This window comes from Triturus cristatus, chromosome 11 (genome assembly GCF_964204655.1).
Source record: "Triturus cristatus chromosome 11, aTriCri1.1, whole genome shotgun sequence".
Taxonomy (NCBI): domain Eukaryota; kingdom Metazoa; phylum Chordata; class Amphibia; order Caudata; family Salamandridae; genus Triturus; species Triturus cristatus.
In genome coordinates this window covers 151916671-151941304 of record NC_140594.1, presented here as the reverse complement: position 1 = coordinate 151941304, position 24634 = coordinate 151916671, and the positions used below count along the sequence as shown (strand labels likewise).

The following is a 24634-nucleotide window of genomic DNA, read 5'->3' as shown; positions in this document are numbered from 1 at the left end:
ATGGGGATGAAGCACCTCTGGTAATGTTGAAAGAAGGAAAGACACTTTTCTGGTTGAGAGTGGTGTAGTAATAAATCGAAAGAGTAAGGAATGGAGGGGTTTCAATAGTTTATGGCGCATGCACCACAGATTGGACTCCTAATGGAGCCAGAGCCCGGGAAAAAACACAAAAATTCACAACATTCAATTTGGTAGCTGCTGCATTAAGGCTAACATTAATGGACAACAAAACCATAACCAAACTGACTTACAAAATAGGCATGGAAACAAGGGCAGTGTCTTTTACCTGAACACTCACAATACTTCCTCTTCGACTGCTGTTCTGACTTTCGGAGACTGTTTGATTGCTGTAGCATAAAGCGTCAAAGCCCAGAATCCCTCCGACACAATCACCAATCAGACAAACCTAAAAGAAGGATTACATGTGAGTGGATACATTTTTAAATTACACAAACCTATAGAGCTACCAGTAATGATCCCAAGGTACACTTTTTAAATGCTTGTGGTCTAGATAACATAGAAACAGCATAAGAGCCTCCTACCCTCCAATTTATTTTGAAAATGTATTTTATTGTTTTTTCTTCACAAACACAACACCCATATTTATAGCACATTATTGTCAGGGACACATTTCTTGATACATTTGCATTGGGTCATATTCACCAACCAGATTTTTGTTCACAGTATAGTCTCCAGCACGCTGTACTTTCAGAATCTTCTACTATTATAGAACAACCTCCATTAACAGGCGTGCCATAGCATCCCGTATCTCTGTGTTAGCCAAGATCTGCACCCTCCATTGTACTTGCCTCCCCCCACCCTCTTCCCTCCCTAACCCCAACCACCGGTGTGTTCCAATTGACATGAACAGAGAATTATCAGTTGCCATAAGTTTCCAGGGTTGTGTGACTCTATTACTTTCCCAGTATGACAGCTTGATTTAGAACATTCGTTAATCTGCGACACTACCCTCCAGGACTGCAAGAAACCCGTTATAAGCTGTCTATTCAGGGAGTCCCCAGCTGTACGTCCAGTGACTCATTATCCGATTCTGGTTCAGGCAACGTCAGCAACGCGACCAGTGCTTCCCAAGCTTTTGCGGTTTCCAGTGCCTTTTCATTGCTAGCTCTCCTAGATTGCTGGAGCCGAAACACACCCTCACTAGCTGCCCAGGCAGTGAACTCCACCCTCCAATGCTCTACATTGGGTCACTGCCTGGTTTCCCATTGTCTCGTCAGTTCCCTATTGGCTAACAATAACCCCAGGTCCATAAACTTAGTCGTGACTTTAGTTCGCGTCGTATGGCGAAACCAGTGTAAAATGCATGCTCCCATATCGGGTTCTATGTGCCTATCCGTCACCCTACACAGTACCTCAACCACCTCCTCCCAGTAAGTTCTTAGCATGCGGGCAACTCCACATCATATGAAGAAAGTCTGCTGCGTCCAATTGGCATCGGGGGCACCTGGCTGTATCCACATTGAAATATGTATTTATCTGCGCTTGAGTTAAGTATGCTCTATGCAATATGTAAAAATGAATACGTTGGAATCTAGCATTATGCGTGCCCTTCCATGCTCTTTCCACTATCTGAGCCCATGTCGTTTCCGGAATGACTTTACCCAGGTCTGCCTCCCACCTCGCCTGCAATTGACTCAGCAGCTGCAGTCCTTCCTCCACCATTCGCCTATATAAGCACGTTATAGCTTTAACTGTCCCCGCTGCCATCACAACATATTGGCATGTCAGAGACGTCTGTGGTTCCGATAACCCTCCTCACCAATGCCGTTGGATCGCCAACTCTAGGGCTGCATGCTGTAAGAAGTCACCCCTGGGCAGGTCATACCTATCTTGTAGAGCCTAGCGCAGACCAGTCCCTCCCGTGCGGGAGGGCCGTGCACATGCCCAAAGGAATCTCCGGGGCATATGGGCGAGTAACTCCTCCTCTGCGTCGGCTTTGGTTCCAGCACGATCTTAGTGCCCTCTCCTCATAGGTCAACGAGCCGATACGCATCCGCTGGCCAAGGATCACAAAGGATAAAACATGGCTTGGGAACCATCGGTCCGTCGGGCCGTACGGACCCTGAATTCCCTAGCTACCGCTTGGGTAAGCCACTGCAATTGAGCGGCTAGATAGTACAATTCAAAGTCTGGGACCGCCCATCCCCCCACGGCCCAGGGTCGCATCATCGTGGCCAATGCTACTCGCCGTCTACCATTCCCCCATAAAAAAACTCCCATCATGGACCGGATCATCCCGAACAGTGAACTTGGAATCCAGATCAGGAGCGTCCTGAAATAATATAGCAGACTAGGCAGTGCTACCATCTTCAAAAGATCCACTCGGCCCGCTACCGACAACGGCAGCGTACCCCAGAATGCCATGCTCCCTTTGATCCCTCGCACCGTTTGGCCCACATTACCCTCCAAGAGGTCCTCCTGCCCATGATAGATATTGGTTCCCAAATAAGGTAAGCAGTGGGGTTCCCACCGTGTTCCCTCCAAGTGATCAGGACTCTCAATTGCCCGATGTACCAGGAACAGGCAAGTCTTCGTCCAGTTCACTCGGAGCCCTGAGACCACACCAAACTGTCGCAGGAGCGTCGTCGCTCCTGATGAGATCTCTCCTGGGGCGGCCAAAAATATGAGCAGATCATCAGCATAAAGCGATATATACCGCGTGACTCCGCGCAATTCCAGGCCAGCATAATGCCTCCCAGTTCTGGCTCGCGCGGCCAATGGCTCAATCGCAAGCGCGAACAGCAGTGGAGATAGTGAGCAACGCGGGTACCTCGCCCCACTAAACAGGGCGATGATATCACCGCCCCCGTCCGCACTTGGGCCGTCGCTGAGTTGTATAGGATTTGGGTCCACCCCACGAATGTCTCTCCCAGGCCCATCGTTCGCATGACCTGGAAAAGAAACGGCCATTCCAGACTATCGAAGGCCTTCTCAATGTCGACCGAGAGAACCACTGCGGTAGGTGGCAAACCATGGTCCTCCCCCAGAATACGAAGTAGTCACCGCACATTAAGAGATGTATTTCATTTGGGGATAAAACCCGCCTGGTCCCGATGAACCAGCTGCGACATGTACGGCAGGAGCCGAGACGCAAGGATCCTGCTCAATATTTTGTAGTCGGTCGTCAACATTGAGAGTGGGCGATATGCCTCCATGTCGGAGGGTTCCCTCCCCGGTTTCAGGAGGGGAACAATAACAGCCTCCCGAGTGGTCACCGGTAACTGCCCGGCTTTCCGTGCTTCCCGATACATCACTTGTGAGCGCGGGGCCAAGCGATCCACATACTTGGAATAGAATTCTATTGGTAGTCCATCCACCCCAGGTGTTTTATTACGCGCCATATGCTTGATTGCACTCCTTATTTCTCCTATCGTGATCTCTCGCCCTAGCATATCCTCCTGCTCTTTCTCCAAATGCGGCAGGGCCAAGTCTGCAAGGTATTCCCCTATGTCGTCAGCACCCAGCATCAATTTGCTGTGGTAAAGCGCAGTGTAATATTCCAAAAATAAACTATTTATCCCCTGCTGCGTGTACACCATTTCTCCCGCTGAGGTTGTCAGTCCCAGTATTGGTGTCCCCCTGGGATTCGGATTAGCTAGCCACACCAGCGGGGCGCTCGATTTGTCCCCTTCTGCATGCATCCTCGTTCTGTAGGACCTGTAGTCAAAGGAACGCAGTTGTTCCACTTGGACAGCCACTGCTTCCTTAGCCCCCAAGACCTCACTCTGGACTCCTGGATCCCAGGGGCGAGCTCTCTCAGCTTTTCGCAACCTGCGCTTTGCCGTCTCTAAATCTGTCAACAATGTTTTCCTTATCCCCGTCATTTTGCCAATACAAAAACCCCAAACTACCACCTTGAATGCATCCCACTCAACTGATGCCGACGCTGCCGTCCCCTCATTCTCATCAAAATACTGACTAACACCCGTCCCCAGGTCTCCACAGAAGACCGGGTCCTCAAGCGCCTCCGGTCGGAGCCGCCAAGTCGGGATCATAGGTCTCTCCCGATCCCATCGTATCCTCCTGCTCTCCAATAGATCACTTATGGAAGTTGACAAATGTTTGTCGCATGTTTATTGAATATTGGACCATTTCATGGCAGAGATGTGTTTAATCATGCACTGCAGGTGGTCCCTTGGTTTCTACTTCCTTTTGTTCCCAGTGATTCTAGGCATTACATCATTGTAGTCTGGCATAGGTAGGTCAGATTTAAGTTCATGTAGACTGGGACAGGACAACCCAAGTCTAATTCGAAGAGTCTGGTTGTAGAACAGAGGAGGGGGAGGGCAGTGGAGGGCAGGAGTAGTGAGAAGGTTATAAATAGGGGGAGAGAAAGCATGAGATTTAGAGACTGATCTTTAGAGCAGCGTTTTTCAACCTTTTTTGGGCAAAGGCACACTTGTTTCATGAAAAAAATCACGAGGCACACCACCATTAGAAAATGTTAAAAAATTTAACTCTGTGCCTATATTGACTATATATAAAGTAATTTTCTTGAATAGGAATCAAATAAACACAAAGAAAGTATTTTATAATTACTTTATTATGAAATGGTAAGTAAACAGAAATATGAAAAATTATAAAACACTGGTCTTATTGATCAGTGCGCAACCTGGGCCTGTTTGGCAGAACACAAAGCTGATATTCTGGCTGGAATCGAAGAAAGACACACACGTAGCTCTTCGTCAACAGCTCTCAGTCTCTCTCTGTATTTAGTTTTTATAGCAATCATGCTTGAAAAGCTCATCTCACACAGATATGTAGTGGAAAATGGGAGCAATGTCAAAATAGCTTTGTTTGCCAGAAGGGGGAACTCCTTGGCAGTATCCAACCAAAAACTATCCAAAGGTAGATCAGCAAATCTTAGCTTGAAACCACGATTTTGCCTCAGTTCAGTTAGTTCCTCCTGCTCCTGTAAAGTCATGTCCTTTCCACCAACTGATGCTGAGCTAAAAGGGTCCCTAACCCAGTCAAGGCATTCAGTGGAGACTGAAGAGAAATAAAATGACAACCTCTCCTCGAGAGTTTTTAAATGTTTAACTATTATCTCACACAGTGCAGCAGTGTGAACACCTTGCCATTGCTTGGTGAGTGTGAACATTTCAAGATTGCCACTTTCCACGTGTTGATGCCAGAGTTGCACCTTTGAACGGAATCCATTTATTTTATCTGTACTTGTAAGCAGGTTTTCATTTCGGCCTTGCATTCGTGTGTTCAGTTCATTCAGATGATGAAATATATCTGCCAGGTATGCCAGCCTTGCACACCACTCATCACTTGCAAGCAGCTTTGCGTAATCTGGCCTCTCATTTGTCAGAAACACTTTAAGTTCCTCCCGCAGCTCATACACACGAACCAAGACCTTGCCACGCGACAACCACCGGACCTCCGTATGAAACAGCAAGGTTTTATGCTTCGCTCCCATCTCCTCACACAAAGCTGCAAATATGCGACTTTTTAGGGGTCGTGACTTTACAAAGTTTACCATGCGCACAACATCATCCAACACATGAACTAGGTCTGCTGGTAAAGTCTTGGCTACGAGGGCCTCACGGTGTAAAAAACAATGCGTAACAATCACATCTGGATTTCTTTCCTTCACTCTGCTTACAAAGCCTTTGGTGCGCCCGACCATGGCTGCAGCTCCATCGGTGCAGACACTTGTGCAGTTTTCCCACTTAAGTCCTCCTTGTTCAAGGTATGCTGATGTGACACGAAAAATTTCTTCTCCTGTTGTTTTTTCTGGCAATGCCTTGCAAAAAAAGAAGTTTTCTCTAATTGCATCACCATCAACAAAACGCACATTGGCCAAGAGTTGAGCATGTCCACTGATATCAGTAGACTCGTCAAGTTGCAATGCAAATTTCTCACTGATACGGATCTTTTCCAAAACCACACTTTCGATGTCTGCAGACATGTCATTAATACGTCTGGAAATTGTGTTGTCTGAGAGAGGGACTTTGGCTATTTCCTTAGCTGCTTCAGGTCCGAGCATCTCCTCTACAATAGCTTTGCAGGCGGGAAGTATTAATGTCTCTGCCACAGTGTGCGACTTTTTTGACTTGGCTATAAGTTCAGCAACTTGATAGCTAGCTTTAAGAGCTCTTTCATTTACCTTTGTGGTTTTTCTCATGAAAGTTGCCTGTTTCTCCGTGTTTTCACGCAGGCGAACAAAATAGTCCGCATTCTTGTTTTGAAGCGAAGGGTGTTTCGTTTGGAGATGGCGTTTAAGTTTGCTTGGGACCATAGCACTGTTAGCTAGCTTTTCACCACACACCACGCACAGTGGAGTTGGTTTGTTTGCATCTCCGGTGACAGTAAATCCAAATGAAATATAGCTTTCGCTATATTGCCTTGTGCCAGAGAATTTGCTTGAGCTAACCATCTTTGCTTTCTTTTGATCCCCACTCATACTTGGGCTCTCATCTGGCTCCAAATTTTGTTCAGAGTCCAGTTGTTTCCTTTTCAAAAACGTGTCCATCACTGCAGTATCTCACTGTCACTCAGTACTAGGCATACACAAGGACGCTGCACCTGCAAGTTACCTATAAAAGAAATTTAAGATTTGTATCTATAAGGAGCAAATTGTGACTGGATGGTTTCTCAGAGAGAGCCCTTGATGCCAAGTACAAAGCTAACCCAGAGAGTAAAGTATTCATAAAAGCTGTAATAATGTGTTATCACTGTCTTAAATAAAGCAAAAAGGGAGCTAGGATAATCGGCTTAAGCACAGCTAAAAGGGACAAAAGAACATGAAAGTGAACGAAATTACAAGCCATGGGACCTTTCTCAGTACTTTTATTTCCCCCTCGTTGGAAGGCAACATTTCCAAATCATGTGAATGTGAACAAATGAAGGAGCAGCTGTAGAGTCGAGCCTGCATGTGGATTATTATGTAAAATGTCTTAATGTTTTAATAAACACACTCCGAATTCAATAATTTTCAGCGCTGTAGGTAGGAGATCGCCCGGGGCCAAGTGTCGCCTACAATGGAACAGTAGGGCCGATATCCTTCCCTTGATTAAAAGAATGTAAGAAATGGATAGAGCATCAGATAAGAGAACTGGCACCGAGGTGCAGAGTGCGCGCACACAATGCATTCACTTTCACACGTGCTCTTCTGCTGCAGCCTGAGTCAGGAACGAGGAATGTGCAGAGTTGTGTTTTGGGAGACTGCCTCGGGTTTTGTGGCGCAGGTGCAGAGATCTGAATATCCACAGAAGTCAGCCTGGTGTTATTGAGCTGTTCAATGTAGCGTTGCAAGAGAGAAACAAAGAACCCCTGGTATAAAGTCTGTGAGTCTTATGGAATGACTCACAATCAGTTTATATAACTTTATATAACTTCGACACCTCGTCAGGGGTCTATGCGCTATATAAATGCATTTAAACATTTCTAAACAGTGCAAACAACGGGTGTGTGTGCAGCTAGAGAGGTTGCGTGCCATTATTAAAGTTGTACTTCTGCCTTGGTGTCAATTTGTGATCTGTGGGCCTTCCTCTTATTATATCTTCCTGTGCCATTCACTTCAGTGCTAGGGTTACCACCGCCCTCATTAAAAAGTACAAACCATATGTTTACATTTTGCTATGCTGGAAGGGCCAAGAAGAATATTCAACTGTGGAAAATCCTCAGTATACTTTTGTAATGTGGCAATAATCCCTCGGTTTGCTTGAACAATCAGAGATGATTTATATTCATACAGCTGTCAAATACCGCTAAGTGTTTTTCTCATCAATTGAAATGGAAAAATATACATGACTTCACCGCTTTTCCCAATATTGTTACTGGCACGAACATGAAAGTATTGGCCAAACCAGCAAAATACCAGCGGAGAGCTCAAATACCACCCGTTTAATGTCAGGTGACCACCATGACAAGTCTGAGAGGTTGAGAACTAGATATGTTACGACGTTACGTCACCGTCTTAAGTTTCAAAGGCAGCACAACTAGCTAATTCTGGGCACAAACTCCCTCCACCACAATCCGTGCTGGCATGCCAAGTTTACACGAACTTACGTCAAGAGTAAATGCGGGTTTCTATGCTGCAACTAGACTAGAGACGAAGCGGCACAGTGCTCACACCCAACAACCAGATGCCAGCAGCGGGGGCCAGCTCATATCTCCCTTCATACACGAGGCTGCCTAGGTCTAGAGGTGAAAGGCATGAAACCCAAATACAATGAGGGTGCAAATGAGTGAGACTCACCTCACGCTGCACCTGCGGCCTGGTCTGGATCCGGATGCGGTCTCTCTGAGTCTGCAGTGCCGACTCCCGCCGAGTCCTGGTCTCCGTCCGTCTCCTCCTGCTCTGGTCCTCCTGGGAGTCCTGGTGACTCGAGTCGCGACGTCTTCTTCTCTCCGCCTTCTCTCCGCTGCTGCGCACACTGCGCTCGGGCGGGAAGGAAGTCGGGAGATACTGCTCTGTGATAGGTCCAGGCTGGAGTCTGGACCAATCACAGCCCGGACAGGAGCGCCAATCAAAAACCCCACCCCCCCCATACCCAGGATACAGTCCGGCGCCGCCTGGCCTAGTGGGGGAAAATTTGACATTTTAAAAAAAAAAATCTTTCGATTGCTTCATTTTTCCCACGTTTTCCCACGGCACACCAGGCAACATCTCGCGGCTCACTAGTGTGCCGCGGAACAGTGGTTGAAAAACGCTGCCCTAGAGCTCACTTAGTGATCACTTCTGTTTCAGTCAAGTCAAAAACATATAGGCCGTCATAAACCTGGCGGAATCCAGGCACCACAAATAGAGGATTTCAAGATCCACTTAAATCTATTCTGACATGTGACCATCCTCCGCACAGGAGGAGGTCCTTCCAGAACTTCAGTGAGTGGCTAGAAGAGATTTTCCTTCCAAACTGTTCATTTTGAACTTGAAGGCTTTCTACCTATTCCCGTTTTGAGAACTCACATGAAGCCCAAGTAGCCCAGTCCAGTAATCCATACCCATCTGATATTATTGTGAATCATAATGAGGGCTTGGTATCTCTTTCAGCTCGCAACAGGAAGCCAATGGAATCTTTGAATAGTCAGTATCACAAACTGATAAAAAGGGAGAATGAGATGTCTATTTGAGCCTGTCATAGCGGGCTAAAACCTGAGGCATGAGAAATCGCTCCAGTAGTCCCCCACAGGACATCGGAACCCACTCTGAGAGAAAGAGTAAGGAAAGGGACATGAAAGTGAGAGTGGGTGAGCGAGACTGAGGTCAGTATATGGGGAAAGAAATTTAGATGCAACTTAAAGGATCAGAGAAAACGAGAGGAAAGAGGAAGAACACAAAACAGAGAAAGGGAAAGAGTGTTAGATAAGACAAGAAATTGAGAGCATGAGTGAGGAGATGCCCTCTAACCTTGTCCAAGACCTAAAACATATCATCGCCCCACTTTGGACCACCATTATAAACTCATCCCTGACCACTGGGTGTTTTCCTGCCCCCTCCAACTGGGTTGAATCACATCCATCCCCAAAAATCCCAATGCAGATCCCAACGACCCAAATAACCTCCGTCCTACCTCTTCTCTCCAAAGCCCTTGGAACAGGCATCCAGTTCCAACTGGATGATCACATCAACACTTTCGACCTCTTTGACTCACTGCAATCCGGCTTTAGAAAAGGATACTGCACAGAATCGGCCATGCTCAATATAGTGGACGACATACATCACTTTCTTGACAATGGCAAGTCTTGTCTACTCATTCTCCTCGACCTTTCCGCTGCTTTCAATACAGTTAACCACACTGCCTTACTTAACACTCTTAAAGTCTGCTTTGGCCTCAATGGCCATGTCCTCAACTAGTTCACCTCCTTCCTCCACACAGAACCCAACAAATCAAAATCAAGAACTACCTTTCCAACCCCACTCCAATCTCCCTTGGTGTCCCCCAGGGATCCATTCTCTCTCTTCAACCTCTTCATGGAACCAACCACCCTCATTCTCAAACAAGTAGGAATCAATTACCACCTCTATGCCGACAACACTCAACTTTATTATAAGATTAAATCCCACTCTGATGTCCTACACCTCAATGACACCCTGACCAAGATCCAATCATGGTTCCACCACAATCATCTCAAACTCAACCCTAAAAAACCGAAATCATTCTCTTCTCCCCTAAAAACAACCCACTCCCCATACAAGACTGGATATCCAACCTTAATGCGCTCAACTGCTCTCTCACCACTTCCAATTCAGTTAAATCTCTAGGCATCACCATTGATAACAGCCTTGCCCTTACCTCCCACATAAAAACCACAGCCAAAGGAGCACTTGTCACTCTCCGTCATCTCAAGAAAATTAAACTCTTCATCCCGGCTGATGACTTAATAACTGTTGTCCAATCACTGGTCCTGTCGAGAATAGACATGGTAACGCTATCCTTGCTGGAATAACTTAAGTCCATCTTGCACCACTCAAATCTATGCTCAACCTTGCTGCTAGACTTATCTCTGACTACAAACATTTCGACCACATCTCCCCCGCTCCTAAAACCCTCAAATGGCTTCCCATCGAAGGCAGATCCACCTATAAGATTGCATGTATCACGCACAAAGCCCTTCACCAAAACTCCCCACGTTACCTCTCAGACAAACTCCACAAAGCAGGCTGCACCCGACCGACAAGGAGCACCAACGACCTCATTCTTATCCCCCCTATGTTAAAAAAGAAATGCACACAAGCTTGCTTCTTCTCTGGAAACGCTCCTACCATCTGGAACTCCCTGCCTAAAGACCTACGATGTAACCCTTCCTACATCAACTTAAAAAAAGACCTCAAACTGTACCTCCTCAACAAATATTGGGGTCAATAATTCCTACCTCTGACACCGTCTCCCACTCTGCGCCCCATCAGGCTCCCCCCTATTGCCCTTCTAGTCTCTCCCCACCCCATTCTCCCTCCTAACTCCCCTCCCTCACGCTACACCTTCCCCTCCTCCAATCACTCCCACACACCCACCCTAGCCTTATTACTCCCTACCCACGTGAGCTTATTATTGTACTTTTGTAAAGAGCATTCATATTTATCTGCTTTCCTTGTTATATTGGTTCTTATTGTAATGTTTTTGACATAATGTATAGATTACTGTGCCTCCTCACACTTCTGTAAAGCGCTCTGATACCCCTGGGTCTAGCCAGCGCTATATAAAAACTTTAACATTAAAACAAAATAAAGGAGATATGTATCAATGGTTTGTGATTACAATTGTGGTTACAAACCATTAAAAATTACCAGCTTCTCAAAGGAAGTGTTTACCCATTTGCAGAGGGAAAGCTGCCCCGTTGGATAACTTCCCCTTTGATAACTGTGCCGGACAACCTTGGGGGGAGCCAGTGGCGGTCCAGAGGACCACTCCCTATAGCCCCAATGTCTTCCCAAATTGGATTTATTTTTAAACAGCAGCTGTTCCTCTATAAGGAACATGGGCTGTTTTTAAAAAAAGTTTCCCGCCCAGGAATGCAAACACAGGAGTGAGAGTCTGCTGTTGCTTACACGTCAGTCTCCCTATCAGTAGTCAATCACAGGTGGTTGCAAATAATGACCTGCCTAATTAGCATTCATTATACAGTTTGTTATGTGACCCTCTGTGACTAGAGATTTTGCAATGCACCCAATTAGCATGTAGGTGGCATCATAAAAAGATAGACTGGTATCAAAATCTCAGCGCGCAATCTGCAACCACTCTTTGCATACATCAGGCTGTTAGAGTGCTGTTTACATTCTACTCTTTCCTTGGCCCTCCCTAACCATTTAGCACCAAATAGGGGCTGTTGAAAGGTTGTATGTGACACAAGGGATAAATCCTATATTTAATCACGCTTAAAGAGTGCCTTATGTCTCTTTTACAACTCAAAGAAGTTTGGTGAACCGAGGTACTGGGTGCATGAGAAGTAAAGCAAGAGATAGTAAGGGAAAGACAGATACTTATGTGGAGAGAAATGGAAAATAGGGTTAGAAAGGCAGATAGAGCAAGAGCAAAACAAATATGGGGAAGGAAGTGAGACATGACATTAGAGAATTTAGTATACGGATTTCTGGCTAACGAGTTGAGCAGAGATAGGTAGATACAAAGAAGATGATAGGTGGATGGATGAACAGATGGATGGATTTATAACTAGTGACAGATGGAAAGAGTGGGTGGGGGATAAAGGAGAGATAAACAGAAGATAATCATCCAGGAGCAAACTAGGAATGAGAAGGTAACATGAAGAGCTGTATTACAGTGGGACAGAGATGGGGCTCTGACGATAACATTTTCAAGCCTGGACTGCAATGAACATCTTTTACTGGCTTTGGCTAGCAACACTACAAGCTGATGACATGTATTTATGGGCTGTCCCTGATCCAAACAGCCTTGGGACCACTTGAGCCACTGTAAAATCCCTCATAGCTGTAAGAAGGCTCAACTCCTCCCACACAGTTTTAAGTACAATTGATTTCTGTTCAAACATTTCAATTACACATCATTAGGCTCTGGTCGACAGCACAGCTGCACCAGATGCAGCCAAATGAAGTGGGGTTAGAGGAGGGAGGAAGATTTCTGCCCCTTTATTAGCAACTCTTCTGCAATTGGAACAGCTGGGAATCAGTATTTGTCAGTGAAGCTAGAATACTAGTAGAAAACGTAGGAAAATGTATTATTTATTGAGAAACAACCAAGAGAACTTTATAAAATGGCTGGGCCAGGCAGAAGCAATATAGGAAACTGAATTAAAACAAGCACATCATAACAATGTGTGCATGTGAAATGTGAGCCACCTTTTTCAGGACGTATTGCTTTTTTAATTATTTTAATGTAAGAGAAATATTTTGTAATTCAGGTAGCACCTGGCAAAAGTTTTAGAATTAATCAAGAAAATTCTTCACTTGATAAACAAAATCTTTGTAACTTTGCATCGAATGCACCAGTCAACTGATAAAAGCGTGGACTTAAAATGACAACTAAGGAGGTATCTGTATCAAACCGGAAAGAAGCTTCAAGATCTCAATGTCTGGTTGAAGGTGAGCTTTCGGCCTTGAATAAGGGTGACCGAAGGCTACCACTTCCCACTAAGTCACCACAGACCTTCGGTTTCATTTCAATATTGCTTGGTTAAACCACAATTGCCTTTTGAATCACTTGTAATGGAGACTGATGAAAAGTGACTGATTCAGTGTGGCTGACGGCTGACGGCATTACTAGTTCAAGCCGGAGATCTTCAAGTGACTGTTTCCCCAAACCACTGAGCTGGCGACCTTTTTTAGTCAAGCCACCACCATCTGAGCTCGAAAATGTTTATTCTAAATACCATCAAATCAAGGGAATCAAAAAACATAGAAACCTTCTCTTCCCCCACCCCCACCCTTTGGAATAAAATTCCCCAATCTGAAAATAACCTTCATGTAAGAACTGAAGTCCAGCCTTTTCTCCATCCACCTTTCTGCACTCTGAGCTGCTCACACAAGAGAATCTGCCATTTTATACAAAACATATGAATGAATGACTCAACAGAATCTGCATATTTGCCGCTCACCTCCTAGAATGTACTTCTTCACTATTTTCTATGAATGTACATCTCCACTAACGATCAACCAATAACATTTGATATGCTGAAATTAGTAGCCATCCCCCATGCAATTGTAACCAGCTTATGACAACATTTAATTCTGTGTTCATGTAAAGCACTCCAGAGAACTTCAGGGACTAGGTACATGCTACAAGAATACCCTTCATAAAATAAATATTAAATTGTTACAACCTAAATTAACCAGTCACATCAATTTTCTGCAGATCAAGTCAGGTGTATAACAGCCGGATATCTAAGTTTTTTGCACAATGTAAACAAAATTCAATTCACCACAACCTGATTTATAGTATTTGCAGATATTTTTTACCCGCAGATCAAACTTTGTAAAACACAAAACCCTTAAGCCTGGAGAATTTTCAGCTATACTAAGTTTAGGATTAGAGGTGGGATCATGGGTATTCCTATAAGAGGGGCCTGGAGTTGCCCATATGAAATGTAGGGAGTTCCCACAGAGACCATGTTTTGTGAAAAGAACATTCAAAAATATTGTATTCTATTTTAAATTAAGGTGCATTTGCAGCTTAACCTGGTATATTTTCCAGCTATACCAAATCTTCTGATAGATTATTAGGTCCCTTCACAGAAAGCAATGATTTTAATATATTGCTATGTCTAGTGTTAGGGATTTCTGAGAATCCTCTAAAAAGTCAGAAAATGACAAATATTTTAGAAATTAACTAACAATAAGTAGATTTTCAACGTTTATGAAAAAAGTGAGAATCTGCTCATAGACAAGAAGCTCATCATTTTACATTTACAACAATCTATTTTCACTTACTTCTTTAACTAGATGCAATAAAAAGCAGCTTGTATCTGAAAAATTATATTTTACATAAATAATAATTTTCTTAAATAAGGACACAAATGTAATGCTTAAACATTTGGATGAAAATACATGGCTTACATTAGTATAAGTGTTATTGTAATAACCTTCTTAACCATAAAATAAAAGCATGTAAAATACTACCACCTCACGTATCCACTCTTCTATTCTTTTCTATATCTTCAATCTAATAATTTTTAAAAGTATTAAAATCCCAGAAATACTATATTCTATTTAAAATATTTATATATTATTAATATAAATAAAATCTTGTATCACGGCTAGAGGAAAAGTCATTTGAGGCCATACACAAAGCTGTTTCGTACACCCTTGTTAGCAATACTTCAATGAAATCTGCAGATCCTTGACTTAGGGAGTTCATTTCGGATTCAGGGAACCTCATATATCAGTGGTGTCCAAGGCCGGTCTAGTAAGGGTGGCTATAGCTCAGATTTTCTGGATACCCTCCTTTCCACGGTGATACAAATAAGTTCAATTAGATCGATGGTAAATTTATCTCATCTAGCAAAGACCCGGATATCTTGGGACTTAGCTGGACACTGAAGTAAAATTTCAAATGACATGGAAACCACTATTCTACTGTCAATGCCATGCAATCAAATGAGAGTTGTTTTCAAGTGCATTCTGGCATCACTTTCACATTATTCGTAGGATGGAAAAGGTATAGTCAGGAAAACCTGCAGGTTGATGACATTTTGACTAGTAAATTATTTTAAAGCAAGCACATATATCTATAGGCATCTAAGTCTAAATACAATACATGTTTAACTTTTTTTTTTTTTAAACAGCCTCAGCCTAATGAACAAGTTACTCACCTTCGGTAACGATGTATCTGTAAGAAACATTAGTTAGTTAGATTCCTCACCTTAGAATATCCCCAGGCGTCAGGCTGGATCCGGAAAGATTTTACATCAGCAATACCCCTTGCGCGTCGCTAGGCGTCGTGTGCGGCTCCTCGTCCGTCGTCGGCGACGTGCGCCGGAATGACGTCGTCGGAGTACTTAGACGCCGCCCTTGCGCGCTGACGTCAGTTCTTGTACATAGCTTTCCGTGCCAGGAACGCAGAGCCATGCAAGAGACCGACACTGGTGCCATAAAATCTAGGGCCCTGAAAAGGACAACCGTAACCCTAGATGTCAGTTCGCAGAACGGGGAGGATGGGTGGGTCGGTGAGGAATCTAACTAACTAATGTTTCTTACAGATACATTGTTACCGAAGGTAAGTAACTTGTTCATCTGAAAGAAACACGTTAGTTAGATTCCTCACCTTAGAATAGATACCCCAGCAATACCAACCCCGGTGGTGGGTCTGCGAACCAAGATCACACCAGAAAGTCCTGGAGAACAGAACGGCCAAAGAAGCCGTCTCTCCGGACTTGGCTGTCCAGGCAATACTGCTTGGCAAACGTGTGCAGTGAAGCCCACGTCGCCGCCTGACAGATGTCCCGCAAGGGAACTCCCCGGCCCAGGGCAGTAGTAGCCGGTGTGGCCCGGGTGGAATGGGCCCTCAACCCAACAGGAGGGTCCTTTTTTGCCAATGAGTAACAAAGTTTAATACACAACACGACCCACCGCGAGATGGTCCGTTTGTGTACCGCTTTCCCCTTCTTAGCTCCTACCTTTCCAACAAAAAGTTGGTCGTCCACCCGGAACTGTTTTGTGCGGTCCAAATAAAAGGACAGCGCCCGTTTTGGGTCCAGACGGTGGAACCTCTCTTCCTCTTTTGAAGGATGCGGAGGCAGAAAGAAGGTGGGCAACGTGACAGATTGCCCGAGGTGAAATGGGGTCACCACTTTCGGTAGAAAAGAAGGACGAGGCCGGAGGACAACCTTGTCCGGATGAACAGAAAGAAAGGGAGGCTTAGATGACAGAGCCTGGAGCTCACTCACCCGTCTAGCCGAGGTGATAGCTACCAGGAAAGCAGTTTTCAGGGTCAGTAGACGAATGGGACAATTGTGAAGAGGCTCAAAAGGAGCGCACATCAGAAAGGTCAGAACAAGATTCAAGTCCCACTGAGGCATTACGAAGGGGACAGGAGGGAACATGTGAGTAATGCCTTTGAGACCACGGGAAACAACAGGGGACTTGAAAAGAGAAGGCTGATCAGGAAGCGGTAAGAAGGCAGAGATTGCAGCAAGATAACCTTTCAAGGTGCCCAGAGCAGAGCCCTGCTGGGCCAAAGAAAGAAGAAAGAGTAGAACCTCAGAAACAGGGGCGGAAAGGTGATCCACAGCCTTTGCTGTGCGCCATGCCACAAATTTGTTCCACCGGCAGGCGTATACCGTCTTTGTAGAGGGACGCCTGGCTGCCAGAATGACATCACAGACTTCAGGAGGCAAGTCAAATGGCATCAACTGCCGCCGCTCAATCTCCACGCATGGAGGTGGAGGCTGGAAAGGTTCGGGTGGAGGACCGTCCCCTGCTGCTGCGACAGAAGGTCCTCCTGAAGAGGCAGTCGTATCGGAGGATCGATTGACATACTGAGTAGCTCGGGATACCAGAACCTTCGTGCCCAATCCGGAGCCACTAAGATAACTTGGGCCCGGTCGCGCCTGATATGCTTCAGCACTCTGGGCAGAAGTGGTATAGGCAGAAAGGCGTACAACAGACCGCAACTCCACTCGCGACGAAAAGTGTCTCCGAGCGAGTGCTGCCTTGGAAATTCCAACGCGCAGAACTGCTGACATTGTGCGTTCTCTTCGGTGGCGAATAGATCTAACCCAGGCTCTCCCCACTGCAGAAAGAGACCTTGCGCCACGTCCGAGTTCAGACGCCATTCGTAATCCATCATGCACCGGCGGCTGAGTTCGTCTGCTCTGGCGTTCAGAGAGCCCGCCAGATGTTGACCCACCAGGGTGATGCCCTGGTGTTCCAGCCAGGTCCAGAGGCGCAGAGCCTCCTGACAAAGGGTCCACGACCCCACCCCGCCCTGTTTGTTGCAATACCACATGGCGGTGGTGTTGTCCGTAAACACCTGCACGACACTTCCCCGGACAGAGGGAAGGAAGGCTTTCAGTGCAAGCCGGATCGCTCTCAGCTACAAAAGGTTGATATGGAGTTGAGTCTCCGCCGGAGACCAGAGTCCTCTGATCTCCGCCTCTCCCATGTGGCCCCCCCATCCCAGGAGGGACGCGTCCGTCACTACTACGTGCTCCGATTGGGGTAGGGAGAGGCATCTGCCGCTGACCCAATCGCGGTCCGTGAGCCACCACTGCAAATGTTTCGCAGTGCCTTCCGAGATCAAGACATGGTCGGACAGGTTGCCTCGATGCTGGGCCCACTGAAACTTCAGGTCCCACTGCAGAGCCCGCATTCGCCACCTGGCGTAATGCACCAACAGGATGCAGGAGGCCATCAGCCCCAGAAACCGCAGCACCAACCTGACCGAAACCCGGGATAGAGGCCGAAAGATGGGAATCAGAGCCTGAATATCCCGGACCTGCTGTTCCGGAGGATAAGCCCGGAACAGCGCCAAATCAAGAACCGCTCCGATGAAGAGGAGCTTCTGGGAGGGACTCAGGTGTGACTTCGGCACGTTGATGGAGAACCCCAGCATATGCAGGAGGTCGAACGTAGTCTGAAGGTGGGAGACGACTTGCTGGGGCGAGCCCGCCTTCAACAGCCAGTCGTCGAGATAGGGGAAGACTGGAACCCCCGATCTGCGCAGATGAGCTGCGACCACCGCCATCACTTTCGTGAACACCCGAGGGGCACTGGTGAGGCCGAAGGGGAGCACGGTGAACTGAAAGTGCTCCTGACCCACCGTGAACCGCAGGTAACGCCGGTGGGCCGGCAGGACGGGGATGTGAAAATAGGCGTCCTGCCAGTCCAACGCTACCATCCAGTCTCCAGGGTCGAGGGCAGCCAGAACCTGAGCTAAAGTTAGCATCTTGAACCGTTCCTTCCGGAGGAAGGTGTTGACGCTCCTGAGGTCCAAGATAGGGCGTAGGCCCCCTTTGCCCTTCTTGGGAACCAGAAAGTAGTGGGAATAGCAACCACGGCCTACTTCTGGACCAGGAACGTGCTCGGCATCCTCTTTGGCCAAGAGGGCCGTAACTTCCTCCCGCAGAAGATTCAAGTGATCCTCCGATATACAGTGGCACTGCGGTGGCATGGCTGGAGGGATCGTCTCGAAGGGGAGGGAGTAGCCCCTTCGGGCGATTTGCAGCAGCCACCTGTCCGAAGTGATGGAGCGCCAGTGGAGCAGGTGATGGCGAACTCTGCTGCCCACTGGCCTGGAATGGGCCTGAAAGCTCGGACTAGGAAGGCTTTGAGGCGGATGCTGCTGGGGTGGATGTGGACTGTCCTCTAGAACCGCCACGGCGGAACCCACATCCGCGACCGTATGCAGGTTGGTTCTGCGGCCGGTGGCTAGGCAGACGTGAGGAGGCGCCCCTTCCTTGGCCACGAAAGGGGCAAAAGGCAGAAGTGTGCGGCCGTGGGGCCGAGAGACCCAAGGACGTAGCCTTAGCCCGGGAGTCCTTAAAACGAGCCAGCGCACTATCCGCCTTCTCACCAAAAAGGCGAGCGCCATCAAAGGGCATATCCATGAGGGTACTCTGGACATCCCCCGAAAAAGACTTGGACCTCTGCCAGGCGTGGCGTCGGAGCACCACCGTGGTGGAAATCGCCCTACCCAGCGAGTCCATGGTGTCAAGTTCACACCGTATGTCATGTCACGCTGCATCTCGCCCGTCAGCAAGTGCCTGGGAGAGACGTGTCCGGGCCTCCACCGAACACAGTGGCAGCACGTCCTCCACCGTATCCCACAGAGAGTGGGAGAAACGGTCCAAGAGGCAAGTGGTGTTCAAAGACCACAGGCCCAAACTCAGGGAAGAGAACAGTTTCTTTCCGAACTGTTCCAGCCTCTTGGATTCCCGATCCGGAGGAGCGGACGGGAAGGAGGATTGGGAAGTGGAGGCCTGGATAACCAGGCTCTCGGGGGTGGGGTGTTGGGACAGGAAACTGGGTCGCCCGGAGCAGGGCGGTGGCGCCGGGCCACATTCCGATCCACAGGAGGAACTGTGGAGGGCTTGCACCAAGTGCCCTGCAGAACGTCGACGAGGGCCTCATTGAACTGCAGCAGAGGCTCTGTGAAGCTTGCTGACGGTTGAAGCACCTCTGTGAGGATATTAATCCTCATGGCCACAGCAGGCAACTCGAGCCCCAGGGCTTCAGCCGCCTTGCGCAGCACCACGGAAAAAGCTGCACCTTCCTCCGAAGCCACAGTCGGAGGAGAGATGAAGCAAGTGTCCGGCGAAGTGTCCAGACCACTGGCATCCCCCAGTTCGTCTGCCCAGTCCTGTGAAAGTTGACCCTGGAGTGCCATAGGGTCCTCAGACCCCTCCCAGTCGCCCCGTCATCCGATTCCTGATAAACAGGAGGAACGATCGGAGCCGGACGGTAGATGAAACGTTCATCCATCGGCGTCAGTTGCGGTGCCGTGGCAGCGCCGTTCCGGCGTTGGGTCCGGACAGGGGCTAAACCGGGGAACGGCGTCATCCAGAGACGGCGCCGGAGGTGGAACCGGTGTCGGCGCCGGCGGAGGAGGCGTCGTGAGGTCGACCGGCGCCGACAGAGATCCAGGCCTGGATCCCTCGGGGACCTGCGGCGTCAGGACCGAAGTCGTTGACGGCGCCGGGGCCGGAGCCACCGGCATGCGAGGTCGCCCAGCCGAGCCCGCGGGGCCCGAAGGCACGCCGGCAGGCGTCGACGGTGGAGCCAAGCCCCTCATGGCCGAGAGGAAGGCACTGACCTCCGCCGGAGTCGCGTCAGTCCCAGGGACCGGCGGGTAGGGAGACGGACGCGGCTCGGGGGTGGGAACACCCTGACCCTCGGCCGAGTCGCGCGACCGGCGAGGGGAGTCCGAAGAGCGGTGTTGCTTCTTGTACTTCTTGGATCGCTTCGACTTACCCGAAGACTTCGAGCCAGACGAGCGATGATGATGACAGCGGCTCCGCGACCGGTCCTTGGACCTCCTCCTGGACCGGGACCGTGAGCGGCGCGGAGCCGAGTGCCGAAGCTCGAGAAGCTTACGGGACCGCTCCCGCCTAGCCTTCGAGGTCAAGGCCTGACAGTCGGGGCACGACTCCGCGTCGTGGTCGGCCCCCAGGCAGTAAAGGCACCGGCGATGGTGATCCGTCACCGACATCAGGCGATGACAGGCGTCACAGGCCTTAAATCCAGGCATCCTACCGGCACCAGAGTCGAGTCGACAAAAGACCAAAAAGAGTCAAAAAGTTTAGTAAAAAATTGACTAAGGGATCCCGGATCGGCGCTTTCTGGCGTGGAAAAAAGAAGAACGGACGTCAGCGTGCGAGGGCGGCGTCTAAGTACTCCGACAACGTCATTCCGGCGCACGACGCCGATAACGGACGCGGAGCCGCAGATGATGCCTAGCGACGCGCAAGGGGTATTGCTGACGAAAAATCTTTCCGGATCCAGCCTGACGCCTGGGGATATTCTAAGGTGAGGAATCTAACTAACGTTTTTCTTTCAGATATATTATTATGGGGAGGTATTCATCAGTTGGTTACTAACCTGCCCAGCTTCACACAGGTGGGATAAATATAGCCACCCTCTACTAAGTCCCATTTTAATGTATACAAACTTAAAGGGCACATAAATCATTGCCATTATTTATCGTTGGCACTCTTATTTCTGAATAGGAATGACTATATCTAGACAATCTACTGTTTTGGCTTACTTCTGTATGTACCTATCCACTGTTTACAAACTTCTTAATTGTTGTTAGCTGTATGTTTAGCAGTGCTAGACATATGTCAATACATGTTCGAATGCACAATATAGCAACACACTTCTTGCCCCAAGGCCACTACTTTTAACTTTGATAACTATATGAACATGTACATAATACATATTGTAGAGCTTGCACCTAACTGGAAAGTCATAGCAGAGTAGGTAATGATTCAATAATAATAATAAAGACTTATATAGCGCCTGATTCACCCCCGAAGGGGTATCTCTGCGCTGCGGAGCGTGCAAGAGAGAGCTAAGGGCAACCAAATTAGAACAGGACTGTTTTATGGAGTCTTCTGAATTGAAGATGGTCTGGTCATTGTCTCAGCGTGATGGGAAGCGCATTCCAATGCCGAGGTGCAAGATGTGAAAAGGCTTTCCCCCCATCCTAGACTTCTTGACCCGGGGGACTACGAGAAGAGATTTAGATCCTGAGCGCAAATCCCTAGCGGGGGTATAGTGATTGAATTTCTCTGCAAGGTAGGCTGGGCTTTGGCCAAACACAGCTTTATGGATGGTGCAGCAAATTTTGAACTTGATAAGCTTGCGCACCGGCAACCAGTGGAGCTGTCGAAGCAGCGGTGCAGAGGCAGTTCTGGAGGGTACGCCGCGGTGTTCAGGACTAATTGCAACCGATCCAGAGAAGATTCATTAACTGATACCAGCAGAACGTTACAATAATCTATTCTGCTTAGTACCAGTGCCTGGATGAGGGTTGTCCTTGAGGAGTCTGGAAGGAAAGGAAAGACACGTCTCAGCAAACTCAACGCATGGAAACAGGCGCTGACAGTATGGGCCACGTGTTTCTTCAAGGTTAGTGCCTGATCCAGGCAAACACCGAGATTTTTTACGGCTCTCTTAGGTGTAGGGAGAGAACCAAGATCTGGTGGCCACCAGTTTGATGACCATAACAAAGAGGCCTCACCAAAAAGCATGATCTCGGTCTTCTCTACGTTGAGCTGGAGGAAGTTACTCCTCATCCAATTAGATATCGCTATCATGCCCGAGGAAAAAGTAGCCTGGGCTGAGAGGATAGATTTATTGAAAGAGAAAGTAAGCTGTGTATCATCAGCGTATGAGATTGGTGTAAAACCGGAAGACCTCAGGATATCTGCCAAGGGAGTGACATATATGTTAAACAGAGTGGGGCTCAAACATGAGCTCTTTGGCACTCCCTTGGACAGCTCTATGGTTCTACATCTAAAGGGTCAGAGGTTGACTGTCAGAGATCGATTAGTAAGAAATCTTGTCAACCACCACCTCCAATCCCTATGTCCTCCAACCTCCTAAGCAGAATCTGGTGATTGACCGTGTCAAACGCGGCCGAGAAGTCTAACAGCACGAGAAGAGTGTATTGGCCCTTATCCAAGGCCATTCTGATGTTATCTGGGACAGCCACCAGGGCTGTCTCCGTGCTGTACTTAGGCCTAAAACCTGATTGCGATGCATCGAGACTACCTTAGAAATCGACATAGTCTGACAGCTGTTTATTAATTGATTTCTCCAGAAGCTTACTCGTAAGGGGCAATAGCAAAATGGGCCGCAAATTGGAAAGGTCTTCCATAGGAACATTCGTGTTTTTATGAATGGGTACGACCTGTGCCGTATTCCATTCCTGTGGGAGATGTCCCTCTCTTAGGGAGAGGTTGAGGAGGCAACAAATAGGTGCAGAGAGTTGTTTTGAAAGTGTGGAGGAGATTTTGGCAGGAATGACGTCAAGGGGGGAGCCTGACTTCACAGCACAGAGTAGGACTTCAACATCCTCTGGAGTCAGAGGGGAGAAGCTCACCAACTGCTGCCTCTCCGTACAGGCTGGGGTCTTATGATTCACAGCAGCAGTAAAGTGTTGCGCTATTGCATCGCAAAGAGCTTGCAACGGGGCCTCCTCGAGGTCACAGGCTTTCGGATTGACAAAAGACTTAAGAATCTGAAATAGGACTTTAGGAGCATTTCCTGCCTGGTTTAACTGTTGGGCAATAAAAACTCTCTGTGCTGTTTTAATATTTTTGTGATACTGAGAAAGTGAGACCTTATATCTCTCTTTGTCATTCTCATTGTGAGTTCTACGCCAAAGCCTCTCCATATTTTTACATTGTCGTCTTTCGTTCCGAAGTTTAGGTGTGAACCAGGCCCTTTGGGGACGCTTGGCCTTATTGGATGCAGCTTTCAGGGGAGCAAGTTGGTCTATGGCCAATATGGCTGCTGTATTAAAACGGGCCAGCCCTTCCTCAACATTCTTGGGCTCTGTTTCCCAGGGTACGATAAATGCAGCTGGGAAAGAATCCGAAGTGACTTTATGCCATTGTCTATAAAGGCATTTTGGGATTGGGCGGGGAGCTACTTGTACTCTAGGGCCCTGTAAGTGCAAACTGATAGGAGCATGGTCAGACCAGGTAAGCGGCTGGGGAGGGTCACATTTAATATAAGATGAACTAGTAAGAACAATATCTAGTGTGTGGCCTGCCTCATGCATTGGGTCATTGTTGATTTTGACTAAATCTAGAGCAGCGAGGTCAGCCACAAAGGACGCCAAGATCAAGATCTTGTGCAATGGGTTTCGGAAAAGGCTAGTATTCTTACTGGTGCATGAAGACATGCAGCTGTGAATGTCACCTATTTATGACCTGTGATCAATGCTCCATGGTGAAAAAACATGAAATGGATATGTACTAAGGAATCCTATGCCGGAGCCGGAGGCAAGGATTATGCATTAACCTTTGCATTTATTTGCTCAGCAGTCAGCCAACGGCAACAACAATTAAACTACATTTCTCACACTCCTTGAAAAAGTTGGTCACAAACAAAAACAGCCAATGAAATTGTTCCAGTCCGTGACAAAAGGCCAGTAGAACCAATTTCCTTACTTTTTCTTTGCTGCTCAGGTTGCTAGATATGTAACTTTCCTCTGTGGGTTTCAGGCCTTGTGGCTCAATGAGTAGTAAAACTGATTGAAGCACTGAGCATGTGGTTTCCTGTGTGCAGGGCAGGCAATGTGGTAGGCACTCTGCAGGTACGGAGTGGCCTGAGGGTTGAAACAGATGGGAAAAGGGACATAGCTGTCCAACCGACCTACAGCGCATCACCTGGGAGTTGGCGGAGGGGGTGCCGGGCAGTCTTTTTTTATTTCCATAGTCCATGTCGTGTTTCGGCGAGGGCTGCGAATTATCCAGATGCTAGGAACTTACACACCGCAATGCCACTGGGTTACGAGGGAGATCTGTCGCTGGTTCTATTTCCAGGTGTTTTTTCTGGCCCTTTTTCCTACTTTGGTGACTCCATCCCTGCCTACTAAGATACCACTGAAGCAGTTAGTATGATTCAGCACTGTCAGTTCTATCCTTTAATTAAGCCTATTAAAGATTGGCATTAACTACTGTGGGCTAGATTACCAAAGGTAAACGTACACTTTTGTTTAAGTTTACGATTTTTTCCTAT

General features: G+C 47.6%; 1 protein-coding gene across 8 annotated transcripts in view; it reads right to left on the bottom strand.

Annotated features, from left to right (window-relative positions):
• PITPNM2 (phosphatidylinositol transfer protein membrane associated 2) overlaps positions 1–24634 on the bottom strand; it is a 1082174-nt gene that overhangs the window by 247484 nt on the left and 810056 nt on the right. For all 8 annotated transcript variants that reach the window (XM_085633970.1, XM_085633975.1, XM_085633974.1 and 5 more), the window contains one exon: positions 287–406. In XM_085633970.1, the coding sequence (XP_085490096.1) occupies positions 287–406 (120 nt within the window). The remainder of the gene's footprint in view (positions 1–286; positions 407–24634) is intronic.